Source organism: Eptesicus fuscus, chromosome 13 (assembly GCF_027574615.1).
Source record: "Eptesicus fuscus isolate TK198812 chromosome 13, DD_ASM_mEF_20220401, whole genome shotgun sequence".
Taxonomy (NCBI): domain Eukaryota; kingdom Metazoa; phylum Chordata; class Mammalia; order Chiroptera; family Vespertilionidae; genus Eptesicus; species Eptesicus fuscus.
The window spans coordinates 41675232-41693753 of NC_072485.1; the positions used below are offsets into that span (position 1 = coordinate 41675232).

The following is an 18522-nucleotide window of genomic DNA, read 5'->3' on the forward strand; positions in this document are numbered from 1 at the left end:
TGCTTTATTGCATATCAAGTATTTTTATAGATTTTGTCTCATTGTCTCTTCGTAGTACCCCTGTGTGAATATGGAGCAGGATTGGCAGTCTTATATGTTTTTCAACAGATGTGGAAACAAGATCAGAGTGCCGGGAGCTGTTACTCAGATGAGGGAACTAAATGAGAGTCAGAGAGGCTAAGTCAGTCATTCATCCACAGCTACCCACCAGCAAGTGCCAGAGTCTGCATTTGAACTGGGGTCTCTCCTGCTTATTTTCCTGCCCTGCTCTACCGCTTGCAAGTTGTACAAGAGCTGGGATTCAACTCTGGACTGCTAGTGTGGTCTCTTTATCTACTGTCCTGGGTCATCTCCAATTAGTGTCACCCACCCCTGCCCTGCCAAGCAGGAGACCTAGTTCATTAGGGAAGGGCCTTCCACAGTGCAGAAAGGCCTGCAGTGCCCACCCCCACTCCCAGCCCCTGGACACAAACTGCTCTACCCTGAGTGGCAACCTGCATTAAGCATTCCACTCATCATCTCTGGGATGATGGAATCCTAACCTTTTCGGAGACACCGTGCTCTGTCACAGCATTGCTCTTTTTAAAAGAGATTAATTCACTTGCCGCATTTTGTCCATTGGTGAAAATCACAGGGGAGACCAAGGGTGACTTTCTTAGGCCTCAGAGGCCCTTTCAGCCACTCTCAGCAGGCAGCCACCCGCCCAGCTGGCCCAGGACTTTGAAATAACTGCCTGCTGGGCATTCACTTGCAAAGCAACAAAATGAAGTGGAGGAGACCTGGGTTTGGGAAATCCAAACTTTTGGGGCTACTGTACACACGGAGGGGAAGTGGGGGAGGGGCCGAGGGGTGCACCCAGCTCCTAAACTAGAAAAGTTGTTTGTACTTGGGCTAGTTTGTGGTGGTTTTTATCTTTGTTCTGGTCCTTCCTTATCTACCAGGTGCCATCATTCCTGTCTCTTAATCCTTACAATCACCTTGCACAATGGGGATTAATATCCCCCATTTCACAGCTAGTAAGTGACAGAGCCAGAATCTGAACTCCAGCTTTTAGACTTCAGGGTCATTGCTTTTTCTATTATATCTCAGCCCCAAGAGGCTGCAAAAAATGATGCTCAGTAAGGAAGCTGGGCAGGGCTCAAAAGCTGGAGTCTCACTGAAGAACACTAAGATTTGTCTTCTTTGAATGATCTCAGGTTTGTGGAGCCCTTTCCCTCAGATTGCACTGTCATCTCCTAAAACCCTAGTGGACCCATGATAGTTTGAAGCTTAGAGAGATGATATGCTTCCCCTAGGTTGTAAGAGTAGAAGGTGGCAGAACTAGAACTAGAAGTAGAACCCAGGTCTCCTGATTCAGCCCTTTGCTCTTTCAGCTCTATTAATTGAAAGAATTAGCAAGTTTGGAGGAGCCCTCTCTCCCAGCAATCCCTCCTCTTAAAAGAACCCTGCAGTGTACAGAAAAGGAGACCCTAAAATGCTATTACGCATATAACAAGTAGCTCAGAATTGTTGGTAATCAGAGACATGCAAATTAAAACAATAATGTGAGATCCTTTATACCAGTTGGACTTGCAGTGACTAGGAAGCTTGCTACTTACAAGTGTTGGCTGGGAGAGTGGTGTGGTACACAGGGACACCTTTGTCCTAGGTATCTTAAAGTACAATTTGTGAAAAAAGTAATTTAATTTATATGTACATATGTGGTCTTTTTTTTGCAAAACTTTCCGTCTATTTATTTATTTATTATTTAATCCTCACCCAAGGATATTTTTCCATTGTTTTTTAGGGAGAGTGAAAGAGAAAGGGTAAGACAGAAATATTGATGTGAGAGAAACACATCATTGGTTGCCTCCTGTACAAGTCCCGACCAGAGCCCGGGCTAGGGAGGATCCTGCAACCATGGTACATGCCCTTGACCAGAATCATGCCCTTTGGTCTGCAGGCCGACGCTTTATCCACTGAGCCAAACCGGCTAGGACTATTCTTTATATATATATTTAAAAGCCTTATTGGTTTGGGTCCTGTAAAGCAAGAACCTCTGTATTGTTTCCTTGTCAGTAGTTAGCATGTGCCTGGACACAGAGCATGTCAGTGCACATGCTTGTTGAATAAATTAACACAGGAGTGCCTAGAGCCAGCCTGGTTGAATTATCCAGGTGGTCCTATGTGACCCTATCTCAGAGCCCCTGAGTATTGGCCAACTTGCCATTAATGGCTTGAGACCAGAACACTTTGTTCCCTCAGAGGGATAGAAGTAGAATAGGGTAGAAGGTAGAAATTACCTGTCATGAATACCTGCTATATGCCAGGCATTAGGCTGCAATCGCTGTAAATTAGAGTTTATCATCTCTAATTGATAGGTTAGAAAACTGAGACTCAGAGAATTGATTTGCTCAGGGTTATTCAGCTGGACCAGAATTTGAATTCCGGTCTAACTTACTCCAAAGCCCTTTATTCATCCTTTTTCTTTTTGTTACACTACACTCAGCCCTCAAGGGGCAGGAGGAGGAGGCATCTCAATCTTCTTTTTTTAGCTGTCTCCAGAGCAGTGCTGCTTTCAGAATTCTCTGAGCCCAGCCAGGCAGGAGAACACGGATCACTGGCCCACTGAAGGCATGAGGGATTCTGGCTGTGCTGTTTCTCCTAGCCCTGTCCTGCTTTCTCATGTCTGCCCTCGCTCATCTCTTTAGGGCTGTAATATAGCAGTCTCCAAACTGGTCTACTTGTCCCCGTTTTCTACTCTCTTCCCTTTCAAATTTAGCCTGCTTAAGCTATTAGGTTAATTTTATAATTTCTTTTACCCCAAAACCTTCATTGACAACCGAACTGCCTATGATGAGTCTAAGGAATAGCAAACAGGTTTCCGCTCTGTTGCCAGCTTCAGTTGATTGATGGTGGTTGATTGGAACCAGTGTTAAGGAGGATTCTGAGGCTTTTTCAGAGGCCCCGCAGGAAAGAACTTGGAGAGATTTGTGATTTCTGACTTACAACTGCTTGTAGAGATTTGTGATTTCTGACTTAGATGCAGGAATGCAGGACAGTAGCACACATGCCAGGCATTTATCAACTCTTTAGATTAGGTTTTTAACCTAGAGTCCACTATTTCATGAGGACCCGTGAACCCCTGGACATTGTATGTAAAAAAAAAAAGTGTGTGTGTGTGTATGGGGGCGGTAATATATGCTCCTGTACACTTTTCTGGAGTCATTAGTTTTGATCATATTCTAAAAGAAGTGCATGGCTCAAAAAAAGGTTTATGCCCACTGCCTTGCCCCCTAGCTTGAGTTTGAGGCCCCGAATACCTCAGCAGCTGTTTCTCTACTGTGAACTGTCACCCAGATGGGTCTAACTGATTGTCTCTGAACATACCTTCACGTTGCTTCCCTGCTTCTGAATAGTATCATTCCTTGTGTCTTGACTGCCTTGCACTTCATCCCTTGTCTCTAAACTATTCCGTTCTTCAAGGCACAGTTCAAGTCTTTCCTTTCAAAAATCTCTTTGATTTGGTCCTAATATTCCAGTCTTCTGGACTGAGGAACAGAGAAGTGAGGCCATCTGATCAAAATCACAGTTAGGATCGAGGACTCCAGTCGCTTAATTCTCAGAACCCTGGGCTCTCCACAGCACCACTTAGCCTGCACACTAGAGAAGGTGTGTAAGTTAGAAAGGAAATTTTGTACAAGAGATTTTTTTTTTTTATCTCATAGAAAATTCACCCCCAAGTTTTTTCGCCTCTAACATTCTTGGCCATAGAAAATTGTTCCTGCATAAATAAGTTTAACAGTATATATGGTAAGAGGCCCAGAAGAAATCCTCCAAACTAGACATGAGAGATGAGGGTTTCTCAGCCTCCTCTCCTGATACTCTCTCCTTACATTGTGTGCCCCAGTAATGCCAAACCTCTTTCAGATCCTCATGTACCCCATGCTGTCTTCTCTGGAGCACTCCTTCCCCTCCCTCGTCTCCTTTTGTCTGGCTAGCTCTCTATTATCACCTCCAAAGAGAGACCTCTGGGTCACTAAGACTGGGTTAGGTTCCCTGGTTTTGCACCGGCAACTTGCAGTCCCCATTCATAGCACTTGTCTGATGTATACGTATGTGCTTGTTGGTCTGTCTTCCCTACTCAGACTTTGTGTCTTTTTATCCTCCAAGCCTTAGTCACCTGCTTACTAAACAGCACCGAGTTTTTATTTGGCTTAATCCAGAGGATCATTTACTTACTACACAAGAATGGTACCAGGACTCAACTCCAAGCTTCTGGAACCCACTGAAGAGGAGTCAGCCTCCCAGTTCCCCCAAATACCCTCCCCCCATTCCTCATAAGCAGATCCTGCCTTGTTGGTGAATCAATCACTCTTGACTTTTGTTCCCCCCCTTCCTGGCCTCTTATAGCACTTCTGGTGGGTTCCACACACTACAGGCTTTGGTTTCCTATTGTCCTGAGTCCTTCCCCACAACCAAATTGTATAGTTCCCTAGGGTAGACCCTACGCCTTTTCCTCATCCCAGAATCTAGCATAGGATCCAGCACATATTGTGGATTTGCTGGAGTCAATTTAGTTTTTTGTCTAACATGTGACATGGAATCAGGTTTAGAATAGAGGAAGGGTGGTCAGGTGAGAAAGATTCAGGCGGTAGAGCCATTATTGACCTGGATTGCAGTCATTGTACTGCCCTTTACTTGCTTTGTGACCTTCAGCAAGTCATTTCACCTCACTATTACCTCATCAATGAAAAGAGATTAGTATCATCTCCTTAAGCTTGTGCAGAGTAAATGAGAGCATGTATGTAAAGTTCTGAGGGCAGTTCCCACTTGTAGTAGGTGCTCAGGATTGATTCTATTTATTCCCCTTCTCTCTGTCCACTTCCACATTGTAGGGCCCCTCTGTTCCCAGGAACCAGAATTCAGGCTTTTAGTGGTATACTTACAACCCTGTGTTAGTTCATTTATCCAACATTACTATTGGATAACTATTGAGCCCTTACTACATGTTAGGCACTGGCATATAGAGTCAAGTAAGTTCTTGTGGACCTGCTAGAAACCTAAGTTAACATTTCTAACATTGTTTACATCTTCCCTTGGGTTAAAAAATTACCAAGTTTCAAATAACCACCATACAGAGAACCTTGAAGAGAGTGATCCCTTTGTAACCGGGGAACTACTTAGATAAGAAGTGTCCCTGGGCATTGGTGCTAAGCACGGGGAAATTCTAAGGAAGGAAGAGAGATCTGTGGACTGAATGAGTCAAGGAAGCCTTCTCAGGGAGAGTCCTCAGCATGTATCCCATGGCATGAAAGTGGGATTAGAACAGACCTAGAGGCAGGGAGAGAGCATTCCAGACCAAGGAGTAGGAGTGTCAGGGTACTAAGGTAGGGAGTAGGGAAGGCTTTTTTTTTTTTTTTCCCAGAAGGCTGGGAGGATAACAGCAAGGGGCAGACTCATTTAAGGGAAGAAAGAGAGAGAGAGGGGTAGGGGAAGCCTGGAGTTGGGGAGACTGGCTAGAGATGCTGGGATGGATATTGAGTTCTCAAAAGCCTCTAACTATTTCCAGGTGCATCCAGCCTCCCTTTTGTTGGCTGTCTCATTTCTTCACTCTTAGGTCCATGGGAAGCCGTACACTGAAAATATTTCTCTCTTTCTAGGCTGTTGTCGGAAGGTGTAGATGTCAATGCAAGGCACAAACTTGGTTGGACAGCGCTTATGGTGGCAGCCATCAGCCGAAACGACAGGTGAGAGATCTCCTTTTACACAGGGCTCCCTCAGCCAGATCTCTGCACATCACATTCCTGAATCCTCTCTCATGTTTGCCTGTCCCCCTGCTGTCTTCTCTAGAAGCAGGAAGGTGAACTCAGCTAAAGGAATTGATCTGTACCCAGTGCAATGGAAAATGTAGGAGATGTTGAGAGGGAGGATATAGCTGTGAATTCCAACTCATTGGCTTTGTGACCTTAGATAAGTCATTTGCATTACTGAAGCAACGAAATGTTTGAGAGCCTGTCAATAAATGTAATTTAAAAAAAAGAAACAAAGAAAGCCTGTTGTAAGCAATTAAGTTAAGTGTACTTGTGTGAGATATCCACCATCTATCTGTGTTGAGAAGTCGACAATCTGTTCCCAGCAAGGGCTTCTCTGGGCTGTTTTTTTGGAGGTTCTAATGGAAATTGGGGAAGGTGGGGGCATTTCTGTCCTCCCATTGGAGGCATGCTATTTTCCTACCTGCTTGCCCATTCCTTTAGAATGTAGCTGTTGTGTAAAGATCTAAGTTGTACTTTGTGTAGAGAGTTATCGCTAATTCTCACAACCACCCCCACAACATATATGTTATTCTCATTTTGGAGGTAAGAAAACTGAAGCCCAAAGAGATAAAGTGGTTTGTTTAAGGTTACACAGACAGGATTTAGGACCTGGTCTGGCAGCCTACAGAGTCTGTGTGTTTTACTCTATATACCTCACTGCTGCCTCCCGCTGCCAGAACCCAGGCTAGTGCTGGGTGCTGCCTTTCCATCCCACTCTCTCCTGTGAGTGTGCAAAAGAATTGATTAAATAAGAACAAAAATAAATGCTTTTAAAGAGAGTGATCTACTTTAGTAGTAGCCACTGAAAATGATAGTCGGAGGTACCAATTTTAATTTTCCCTTCCAGCAGACCTTTAAGGCTTTTATCTGCTGGTCTTAACCATCTTTGGAAAGGTCATAAATGTGATGGAAACCAACAAAACAGGGATTTTATAATATAAAATCTGCCTCAGACTGCCTGAGAGACTTAGCTGTGCTTGAGATAGGTCTCTCTTCTCTGCTCTTCTGTTGTGAACTTGTTCTCAGCACAGGGAAATTCTTAGGATCAAGATCAACCCTCCATTTCCTTATTTGCCTCTAGCTCCTAGCACTTAGTCTTTTAAAAGAAAAATTGATGTAAATGGACTTTGCAGTTGAGAGACCTGGAGTCTAGTCCTGGTTCTGACCCTTAGTTGAGTTTCAGAATTCTATGGACATCGTTTCTTCACCTGAAATTAATCATTTCTACAAACATTTGGTAAATATTTACGCTGAGCCAAGCTCTGTGCTAATCATTGGGGAATCAGAGACCTTGGGAGCTCATGGCCTAATGTGGGGAAAAAGGCAAGTAGAGAGTATAGTGTAATCAATGATGCTAGAGTAGTGTGAACAGGATGTTATCGAAGCAGAGGGTGTGAGAGGACTGAATCTGGCAGCAGAGTAGATTCTCGCTATGTGCTCGTGAGAATCAAATGAGATAATATATGTGCTACAGGTTACAAATGGTGAGTTGTTATTCTCTGTTCACATAGACTTCTCCATGCAAAAATACACGTTTATTCTACCACTGATACTCCACCTATCACCACTTCCACCCTACCCACCAGTCTTTCCCAGCTTGCAGGTGTCTCCATCTGTAAGAGACAGACAGTGCTGGAGAAAAGGGGTTGGGGAGGAGTGTGCCCTTATGTGTAGTATATTTTCAATATTGAAACAGAATTGCAAATAACAGTATACTTAAGAGTACTGTCAGTCAGTGAACAGATAGCTAGTAGTGATGTGCTTTGGAGACACTTCTTTCTGAATCTAATGAGTTGTTGGTTTAACTGATTGCCTGTCTTTATCCAGGGCCATTAGCACATCAGCGATGCTCATTGAGCAAAGTGAGAGTGTTGGCTTGTATTTATTTGCTTTGGTTCCTAGAACTAATTATTGGTGTATTAAGTGTTCATTTTGTGCCCTCCTCTTTCTTCTAGTACCCAGAGAAGACAGATTTTTAGTGAAAATAGCATACTCTCAGGTTGGTTTATTTATTCATATCACAAATTTTGGGGGGCACCTATTGTTTGCCAGGCACTGTTCTTGACAAAGATCCCCACCTTCATAGAGCTTATTTCTTTCTTTTTTTTTAAATATATTTTTATTGATTTTTTACAGAGAGGAAGGGAGAGGGATAGAGAGCTAGAAACATCATGATGAGAGAGAAACATTGACCAGCTGCCTCCTGCACACCCCTCACCGGGATGTGCCCGCAACCAAGGTACATGCCCTTGACCGGAATCGAACCCGGGACCCTTGAGTCCACAGGCTGACGCTCTATCCACTGAGCCAAACTGGTTTCGGCTCATAGAGCTTATTTCTACACAGATGGTGGTCCCTGAGTAGAGAGAGGCAGGGACAGACAATAAACAAATATAGTGCATCAGTAAACCACATAATTTATTAGAAGGTAAGAAGTGCTATGGAAAAAAGGAAAAGTAGAATCTGGTAAAAGGGAATCTCAAGAGTACATTAGTAAGAGTGAGTAGGTAAGGCGTCCTGGGAATAGTCCTAAAGAAGTATCACTTCCATACCAGCACAACCTGCCAATAAAGTTTTTCTTTATTGGCGGTGCGCTGATGATATAATCTAACCAGTCACCAAACCCTCTGGAATCATATTGGCCAGACCTGAAATGCTACCACCTTTTAATTGAGTTTGGATGAAGGGAAGGTAGAGGGGTAACCCTTGATTCAAGGCTAAAAGCAGAGAATCGTCATCTTTAGAATATTGGCAGTCACAAGATCAAGGGAGAGATCCTTAAAGTAGCCCAATCATTTCATCCTTAACTGCCTTTATTGCCTTTAGTGAGCACTTGCTTAATATGTTAAATCCTTAGGGACATAGAACAGAACAGTCTCTATTCTTAAGGAGACTAACTTCATGTGAACTTTTATTTATGTATGTATTTGTTACCTTATTTAATTTTGAATAGAGAATACAGTGCTATAAAACAAAAATGTTAAAAGTCTATATGAGAACTTAATTTATAATTTACTTCTTCCTTTTATTTCCAAAAAGGGTTTGAGGTGACGTAAATTAAAATACAAATAAAAATGTACACAGGAGAGTTAAACTGGATCAAGATCAGAAATCATGTTGGTAAAAGGAAAGATAATTGTATCAGGATTGAACCAGAGATTTTCTTTTCCAAAAATAGGTTTATTGTTTTTGTAAAAATAATATAGAAGAAGAAAGTAGCAGTGAACTGCATTCCCTCTGTTTAGAGACTGATCATTGTGTGTATATGTATATGTAATTTTACAAAAATGGGACCATGCCACACTCACTGTAAATCAGATAATTAATGAAATCAAGTATTCATTTAGATTGGAGTTCTCCAATGAGCATGGCAAACAAGGGACATAGCGAGTTTGGTTCTTCAGGAGAGGGGAACTTTGTTCTGACATTCCTTCATGTTATCATTTCATGCATCCAGTAAACATTTTTCAAACTATACTGTGTCAGGTGCTGATGTGCCAGGCTATGAGGAGATTCAGATAATAAGCATCACAACCTTTGCCTTAAGAAGCTTACTGGGACTGCTGACATCAAGGACTTGAGTAATGTGATGGCCATTGTCTTCAGTAGCCGTTCAGCCAAAGATTAACCAACATTCTAACTAGGAAAATCCTTTTGCCAGCCCTCTCCATCCACAGTGGGCTCTCCATAAGCCTCATGCCACAGGCATTTATTTAACCTGAGTCTGGGTGCCTCATTCTGTGTTGTACTCTGACCCAGTCCAGCTAAAGGCTAAGCCACAGGGTCCCAGGATGATCACTGTGAATTAGCATAGCCTTTACCGGCTCGTGCAAATATACCCAGCCTTGAGTTAAATTCAATTAGTTTTTCTTTAAGAAGGGAAAGAAATCCAATTTTATCAAACATGGACAGACGGTGGAAGGCACTTTGATGTTACAACCTCTCAGTGATGCTTTACTTAGTCACAAGTTCATAAGCAAGAAGGCTTAATTACTTGGGAAAACACAGGATTAAAACTGGATACAATGGCTGAGTATCCGCTCTTGGGCGACTTGATTCGAACCCATGCACCCAGTTCGTGTGTGGTGCAAACTTTGATGTGTGCTATGGCAAGCTGAAAGTCATCACCCCCCTCAGGGAAGCTCCTTCATATGGCATTTGTAGGATGTATAGGCAGAGAGGCAGGGCCTGCCCAGGCCTGTTTGCTCAACTTTGATGTCCAAGCAGCCACAGGCTCCACTGTTTGCTCTTTCACTGAGGGATGGATTGAGAGCCTCCTACCTTTCCCAATGGACAATGGCCAGCAATGGAGTGTGACGACTGTTGACCATTCCAGGAGCCTGGCAGACCAGAACAGGGCTTTGGGAGGTGCAGAGCCTGGGAGGTCAAAAGCTGTTTATAGGAGAGCCATTTCTCCAGATGTAGCTTTCCTTAAAACTTAATGTTGGTTGGGTGTTTATAGTGGAAGTAAAAATAGTCTCGTGAGTTTTAGCAGGTACCAAGTGTATTGTTTGCTCCTCTGTCCAGTAGCACTAGGTATTTGTAAATTGAAAGTTTAAGTATTTCCTATTCCCTTTATTTATGTGTGTGCAGGGGATAGTGGTTTAGAAAGGAAATGGTATGATTTAGATTCTTATCATTTCTAATTGCTCAAAAAAGAAGCTATCAAAACACATCTGATAAAGGAATGTATCCAGAAGATACAAAGAACTCTTATAAATCAGTAAGAAAAGGAGAAACAACTCCCTTTTCTAAAAATGGGCAAAAGATTTGTGCAGACACTAAAAAAAGAGATGGATGGTAAAGCACATGAAAAGATACTCAGCTTTAGTCATTTAGGGAAATGCAAATTAAAATCATGAGATACCACTGCATACCTATTAACTACAATGGCTAAAATTTAGAAAAATTGAAAATACGAAGTGCTGACAAAGTTGCAGAACAATTGTCATCGTTGCTGATAGGAGTGCATGATGATATAGCCACTTTGGAAAACACTTTGGCAGTTTCTTATAAAGGTAAAGGCAGTTTGTTACCATACAACCCAGTAATATCAACTCCAAGGTACTTGTCCACAAGAAATAAAAACATACATCTGCAGAAAGGCCTATATGTAAATATTTAAAGTAGCTTTATTCATAATCACCAAAAACTAGAAATCACCCATATATCCATCAACTGGTTAATGGGTGGACAAATTATGGTGCGTCCATACAGTGGACTACTATGCAGCAATAAAAAGAACAAACGACTCATACATGCAACACATGGACAAATCTTAAAAGCCTTGTGCTAACTAAAAGCCAGACACAAAAAGCTACCTACTTTAATTCCATTTATATGACAGTCTGGAAAAGAAGTAGTTTAGGGACGGAAATCAGATAAGTGTTTAGGAGCGGGAGGAAGGGCCCAAAGTCTTTCCTATTGGATATTGGATAAAAATATTCTACATCTTGATTATGGTGGTGCCTATACAACCAAATCTCATCAAATTGTACATCTTATAAGTGTGAATTTTACTATGATAATTGGTACTTTAATAGACTGACTTATAAAAACACTTTTAAAATGGTCATCCCTCTCTATTCATTATTAATTGTGACTAGTGGCATACTGAAAATTCATGCTGTAGTGTTAGAATGAATTCTATTCCGGTCAAGGGCATGTACCTGGTTGCGGGCACATACCCAGTGGGAGTGTGCAGGAGGCAGCTTGTTGATGTTTCTAACTCTCTAGCCTTCTCCCTTCCTCTCTGCAAAAAATCAATAAAATATATAAAAAAAAAGAGTACTGTATGTTTTGATTGTTAAGAGAGAATGAAGATTTGTGAATTCACACGATTCTTGGTGTCATGAAGTATAATTACTGATGAATAATGAAATGATAAATTCACTTTACACGTGGTATAGAGTAGGCTTATATAAATTCACAAAGCGTCATATGATTCTTCTTTATAGTAAGGAGAAAGTGCAGGGTACAGGACTGAAAACTTGCCTCCCATTCCACATCATTCTTGGGCAACTTGTCCCTGGACTGCCAAGCAAGGAGATCACCTAAACAGTGTGGCCATTATGGTACCTCAGGAACCAAACATCCCCAAAGAATGGGTGGTGGGAAATTCAGATTTGAGTCCACTTGGGCTTGCTGGTTGCTTTGAAAGCCCCTGCCTTAGAGAAGGTGAGACCGTAAGGCAGAGCATGAAGCTGTTTGAAATTCCCCACATGAGCCTCCCTCCCTCCTTCTGCCTTTTCTCCCGAAGTGCATTTCATCAGCATCGGAAGGACTGCTTCCCGGCACTGCCTTCCCTGCTTGGCCAAGGTCCCTGAGGAGCTGAGCTAATGAGTGGATAACACGCATTTGCCAAGGCCTTCCTGGATGTGGTACCTGGGCTTTGTTAATTTTAAAATGCTGCCATCCTTGGCTAAAGACCATTTAATTCCCTCGCACAGCAGTCATTTATTTTTAGCATTTGCTTATTTTCCCTCCACCTTACTAAGAGGAGAAGGGCATTAAACCCTATCTTTAAGAACCCAGCAGCCCAAGCCAGATTGCTGTCCTGCAGGAGAGGTTTTGCAGGCCTTTGCAGGACCAACTCCACAGGTGTTCTTAGAGCAAAGAGCCAATGCTGGTCTTGCAAGCTGGACTAGGGGCAGTCTCCCTGGAAGGCTCTCCGTCCTTGCTGCTGGCCAGAGACAGAGGAGGCAGAACACTCCTACAACTGTCTTTCAGTGCAAGTTCTTAGGGGGCCTGATCACGTAGAGGTCTTTCCTGCCTTAGAGGCCTACAACTTCTTCCCAGGGTTCCCAGCCTATTTTTGGCCTGGCTGCTTGCTACAGAGTGATGCTCCCTTCAGCCTGAGGTGGCTGGGCTTTATGCTGTCTGATCACCTGGTGGTAGTAATGATTATGGCTGTGGTTGATTGAGTGCCTTCTGTGTGCCAGGCCCATGTTAAGCACTTCCCATGTAGTCTGTAATTCTCACTGCAATCCTAAAAGGGAGGGATTATTATCCCTATTTTACAGATAGGGAAAATGAAGTTCAGAGATGTTCATGGTTGTCTAGTAAGTGAAAGAGTGAGTCAGGATTTGAATCCAGGTCTCTGAGCCCCAAGTCCTTATTCTTTCCACTTGACTGGACTGCCTATGGAGGAAAGGGGCAGGCAGCAAGACCATGGGATGGGTTAACGGTTGCTGGGACCAGGAGTCAAATAATCTCAGTCAGAGTTTCTCAATGATAGGTATGTGTTGGATGATTATGAGAAATTTAAAATAGACAAACCACTCTCCTTGTCTCAAAAAACTGACAGTTAGAAAAGGGATAAAACAAGTCTCACTTTAAATGAGGCAGAATGTGGTCAGTGCCCCAGAGAAGGTCATCTAGAGTGCTGAAGGGAAATCATGAAAGGAGGCCCTTTCACAAGAGGTGGATCTTGAAAGATGAACATGATTTTGATTGTTAAAGGTGGAGGGTAAGGACAGCATTTCTGGAAGTTGGGCCATTGTGAGCAGAGGTTCACAAAGGTGAGAAAGTAGGAGTGTACCAGAGCTAGTAGGGGAACTGACAGGGTCTGGAGACCAGAGAATGTGAAGGAAAGGCCTTGTCCATCATTGACCATGTTCCTCTCAGGCTGTGACAGTCTAGCCCGTGGTACAGCTCTGAGCTCTAGAGCCAGATTACTTGGGTTCAAATCCAAGCTCTTCCTCTTACTAGTTAGGTACCTTGGCAGATTCTTTTACTTATCTGTAATTGTTTACTCAGCCATAAAATGGAAATAATAAGCAGATCTACCTCACTGGGCTATTTTGAGGTATAAATTTGTAAATATATGTAAAGTGTTTAGAATAATGCCTGTCATATAGGAATCACTTGGTAATGGTTTGCTACTTTTGTTAGTAGTAGTATAGTAGTAATGATTTGCCTTTTATTATTATTTTTATTACTGCTGGAGGGCTTTGGAGATTATTTTTCCAGTCCTCTTTATCTGAGAAACTTGGCCTAGAACATGGGACCCCAGAGTAGGGCTTTTTGATGGGTGCTGGCTCTTGTCCCAGGTGGCTACCTGCCCAATGCAGGACAGTGCCCAGTATTTCCCAGCAAGGGAGGGTGGGTGAGGGTGCTGGCCAGGTGCCTGGAATGCCAGCACCATGCCCCCCAGAAAAGTGTGCCAAGCTTGACATTCTCCCACCCACTGCTGCTGCTGTGGCTGATTATCTCTGAGTAACAAAGAGTCATTTCTAATCCCATTTGGAATCGTTGCTCAAGATAATCCTGTTTTGTAGTAATGATATTCCAATTCCAACATGCACCCGATTCTAGTTTGGCAGGCACATGCCTTGACCTCAGGCAACCCAAGACACTGCTCCCTAGAAAGCAATGCCAGCTCATTTGCCTAACATGACAGTTTCAGGGTGTGCTCCCCCCTCCCCCACTTCTCCAATGCTGTATCCTGTCCTGGGTTCTGTGTTCACCGCTCTCTCCATGGAGAGTATCAGTTGGGATCCAGAGTATCAGGAGAGCACCCAGTTCAGCTGCTTGGGGAAAGATGTTGCATTTCTAGGGACTGTGATATCCATTCCTGCACTTTTCTTTAGAGACATCAGAGCCACAGGGCTCTGTCCTATTCAGTAGTTATATCACTGAGTCCATTGAGACCATGGAACTACCTATCAAATTGACAGATTAAATGAAGCTTAAAGAGGTAGCAATTATGTTGGATGAAAGAATTGGGGATATGAAAAAAGAAGAAGTCAGTAGGCTAGAGCAATGGTTAAATCTATGCTGATAAAACTGAACAGGGATGAAGTATTTTAGTCTACAATTAAAACCAAAAACCAACAGTAAAATTCAGATTGAGAGAGACCCAACTTAACAATACTAGCATGTAAAGCCTAGGAACTGACTGAAAAACTCAACGTGTGCATCAACAGTGCAGTGTTAAGGCCCCAGAAGTGAATTGATTCAACATATATATGTACTAGGCGCTGTGTGCAAGGAAACAGATGGTCAGGCATAGTCCATGCTTTGGGGAGCACATCATCCAGTTGTGTGTGACATAGTAAGTAACAAGGGCTCTGGAAGGAGACTCCTGAGTTAAAAACCTAACTTTACCTCATAGTAGCTCTGTTTCCTCATCTGCAAATGGGAATAATAATAGCACTTACCTCAGCGTAGGTTGGTTGCTAAGATTAAAATACACACAAAACTGCTTAGCACAGTACCTAGTACATAGTACATATAGTAGGTATCTGCTGATGTTATTAATATTTTTGGTTTTCTTATTGTTGTTGTTTTTGTCCAGTGTATAAGAGATAAACCAGCCCCATTATACTCATGGGTCATTTGCCTAGAGAGACCCCAGTCTGGGCCCATACTATAGTAAGAATATCTAACAACCAGCCGAAACCGGTTTGGCTCAGTGGATAGAGCGTCGGCCTGCGGACTGAAAGGTCCCAGGTTCGATTCCGGTCAAGGGCATGTACCTTGGTTGCGGGCACATCCCCAGTGGGGGGTGTGCAAGAGGCAGCTGATCGATGTTTCTCTCTCATCGATGTTTCTAACTCTCTATCCCTCTCTCTTCCACTCTGTAATAAAATTAATAAAATATATTTTTTTTAAAAAAGAGTATCTAACAACCAGAGCTTAACCATATTGGTCCATCAGTTGAAAGACAGGGAAGCATTTTTTAACTACAGATTGAAAGGGCATTTAGAAGTAGGCTGAGGACATGAAACGGGTTGTCCTGGAAATACTGTGATGGTTGATCTTGATTCCGTGGCCCTCTGCTTAATGTGCCATGCCTTTCTTGAGCCTTACCCCAAATTATCTCATCTTGTCTGGGTCCACCATTGATTTTGATCCTTCTCCATCTGAATTGGATTTCCTTTCATAGCTAGCTGCTATGCTCTTTTACTTTAACTACTATCTGAAAATATCCCTGTCCCTGGCACATAGTAGGGGCTCAGTAACTATGGAATAACACGACAGACTAATGGATGACTGAATGGACGAAAACCAGTGTGGTTTAGGGGAATGTACACCAGGTTTGGCCCCAGATTCAAATTCAGGTTACAAAGGTGAGAAAGTAGGAGTGTACTTTGAATCTGGGTTCATGTGCTTATTTAAATACTAGTGGCCCGGTGCATGAAATTCGTGCACATTAAAAGGGGGACCCAGAGTCAAGTCCCCACTCACCCACATGCACCTCAGAATCGCATGAGACCCAGACCCGGCCGCTCCCCCTCCCCTATTGGGCTAGATCCAGGCCTGGCCAGTCCTACCCTTGTCAAGCCCCGCCAGGCAGGGGGCATAGCCTCAGGTCCCCTGGCCCAGCGCCAGGACGGGGGACGTAGCCTGAGGTCGCCTAGATGGAGTGGGAGGCGTGCCTTGAGGTCCCCCGTCAAGCCCCGCCAGGTGAGGGACACGGCCTGAGATCCCCCGTCACGCCCCGCCAGGCGGGGGGCGGGGTGCAGCCTCAGGTCCCCCGGCCTGGCACCAGGAGGGGGGCGCAGCCTCAGGTCCCCCGTCAAGCCCCGCTGGGTGGGGTGCGTGGCCTGAGTTCCCCCAACCCAGCACTGAGGGTGCACCTTCAGGTCCCCCGTCAAGCCCCACTGGGTGGGGAGCACAGCCTGAGGTCCTCTGTCAAGCCCTGCCAGGCAGGGGGGGTGCAGCCTCAGGTCCCCTGGCCTGGTGCTGGGGCGGTGGGTGCGGCCTGAGGTCCCCTGGCCTGGTGCTGGGATGGGGGGCACGGCCTGAAGTCCCCTGTCAAGCCCCACCTGGTGGGGGGACGCGGCCTCGGGTCCCCTGGCCTGGCACTGGGGCAGGAGTTGCAGCCTGAGTTCCCTGACAAGCCCCACTGGGTGGGGGGCGAGGCCTGAGGTCCCCATCAAGCCCCGTTGGGTGGGGGGCATGGCCTGAGGTTCCCCAGCCTGGTGCCAAGGCAGGAGGCGCGGCCTGAGGTCCCCCAACCTGACGCCAGGGCGGTGGGCATGGCCTAAGGTCCCCTGTCAAGCCCTGCTGGGTGGGGGACACAGCCTGAGGGCCCCTGTCAAGCCCTGCTGGGTGGGGGGGGCAGCCTGAGGTCCCCTGTCAAGCCTCACAGGGATGGAGGAGGGTGTAGCCTCAGGCCCCTGTTGATTGCTTGTTAAGGCTCCTTAAGGGAACTTAGCCTCAGCTGTGGGTGCAGCTATCTATGTGACAGAGTGATGGTCAATTAGCATATTCCCTCTTTATTAGATAGGACATTTTTATTTATTTCAGAGAGGAAGGGAGAGGGAGAGAGAGATAGAAACATCAATGATGAGAGAGAATCATTGATCAGCTGCCTCCTGCACACCCCCTATTGGGGATCGAGCCTGGGCATGTGCCCTGACCATGAATCGAACCCATGACCTCCAGGTTCATAGGTCGATGCTCAACCACTGAGCCACACTGGCCAGGCCATGTGCTTATTTAATGTGTATACATGGGTAACTCATATTGTCTTGCTGAGCCTTAGTTTATTCATTTATAAAATAAGACTAGTACCTCATTGCAAGTGGTTATATGGATCTGAAATAGTGAATATAAAGTGCTTATTACACTGTGGCTACTTTATTATGATTATTGATCTTTATCTTTTGAGGGAAGTAAACAAAAGATTATTTTCCTCATTTAAGGAAATTGGGGCACATTTTCTACACAGGTAACTTTCTTTCCCCCTAATATTTAGTTAGTTGCCTAAGGAAGCTGGCTTTAAAAAGAAAACTGCTTCACCCCCCAGCTCATACTCCCTGCCACAGGACTTCTATATGTAATACATGCCATTTGTCTTTGGTCTGGCCACCCTGCTTTCCTGACCAGCCAGTAGGCCAAATGAGACACAGCTCATTTGACTTTCCAGCAGACCTCCTGAGCTGTGACCTCTTTGCTTCCTCCCCTCATCGAAGTGTGCACTGGGCTGAGAATAGGTCAACTCTTTGTCTTCTCCTTGGGACCCATGACACTCATCACAGTGACCCTGTGCTTTGGATGTGGGGGGTAGAGGGAGGAGGAGTTGGCGGAGCTTCTCCTGAAGCTCAACATTGTGTGGGGACGACCTGGAGCTGGGATCACTGCCCTTCTTGCTTCACCAACTCCAGCTGCTCGCCAGCCATCTTTGACACGCGCCTGATCCAGCATAGGCCTCAGCTCACACCACAGGTTTCCTCGCTCTTTCCTAAACAATGCGATGACTCCAAGCCCCTCCGGCCACTGAGAGCAGAAAGCCTTAACATCGATCAATGTAGCTGTCCTCCCATGCATTGTGACATCCCACTGCCCTAAAAGCGGGATCTCATCAAGGTCAGTGTGAGCCAACCTTCCTACATGTGCTCCCACCTCTAATCTCATTACAGCCTGATCAGCAAATTAAAATGAGCCTCATGGGAGCTGTGGCTCCAGAGGGAGTTCCAGGAGTCCCAAGAACTGCCATGTAGGGGCCACTGTCCTGTTCATTTCCTCAGCTTTGTCTGGGAATTGCCTGCCCAGGAAGGGGCTGGTGCTCAGGAGAGGAAGATGGAGGTTTTCCACAGCTAAACTGCCTGTGGCCTCATTTGGTGGGAGAGGGCTGGGTAGGGCTGAGACAGTTGCTTTCCACCTTTCTCCCCCATTTCCCACCAAATAAATTAATGATTTTATTTATTCCTCCTTCATTTATTCATGCACTCGTTCAGAAAACATCTATTGACCACTTACAGTGATCTAGGCCCTG

At 44.6% G+C, this 18522-nt stretch overlaps 1 protein-coding gene across 2 annotated transcripts in view; it reads left to right on the forward strand.

Moving 5' to 3' along the window:
• Positions 1 to 18522, forward strand: part of CLPB (ClpB family mitochondrial disaggregase) — a 161361-nt gene that overhangs the window by 33366 nt on the left and 109473 nt on the right. For both annotated transcript variants that reach the window (XM_008149929.3, XM_008149930.3), the window contains exon 3: positions 5643 to 5729. In XM_008149929.3, coding sequence (XP_008148151.2) covers positions 5643 to 5729 — 87 coding nt within the window. The remainder of the gene's footprint in view (positions 1 to 5642; positions 5730 to 18522) is intronic.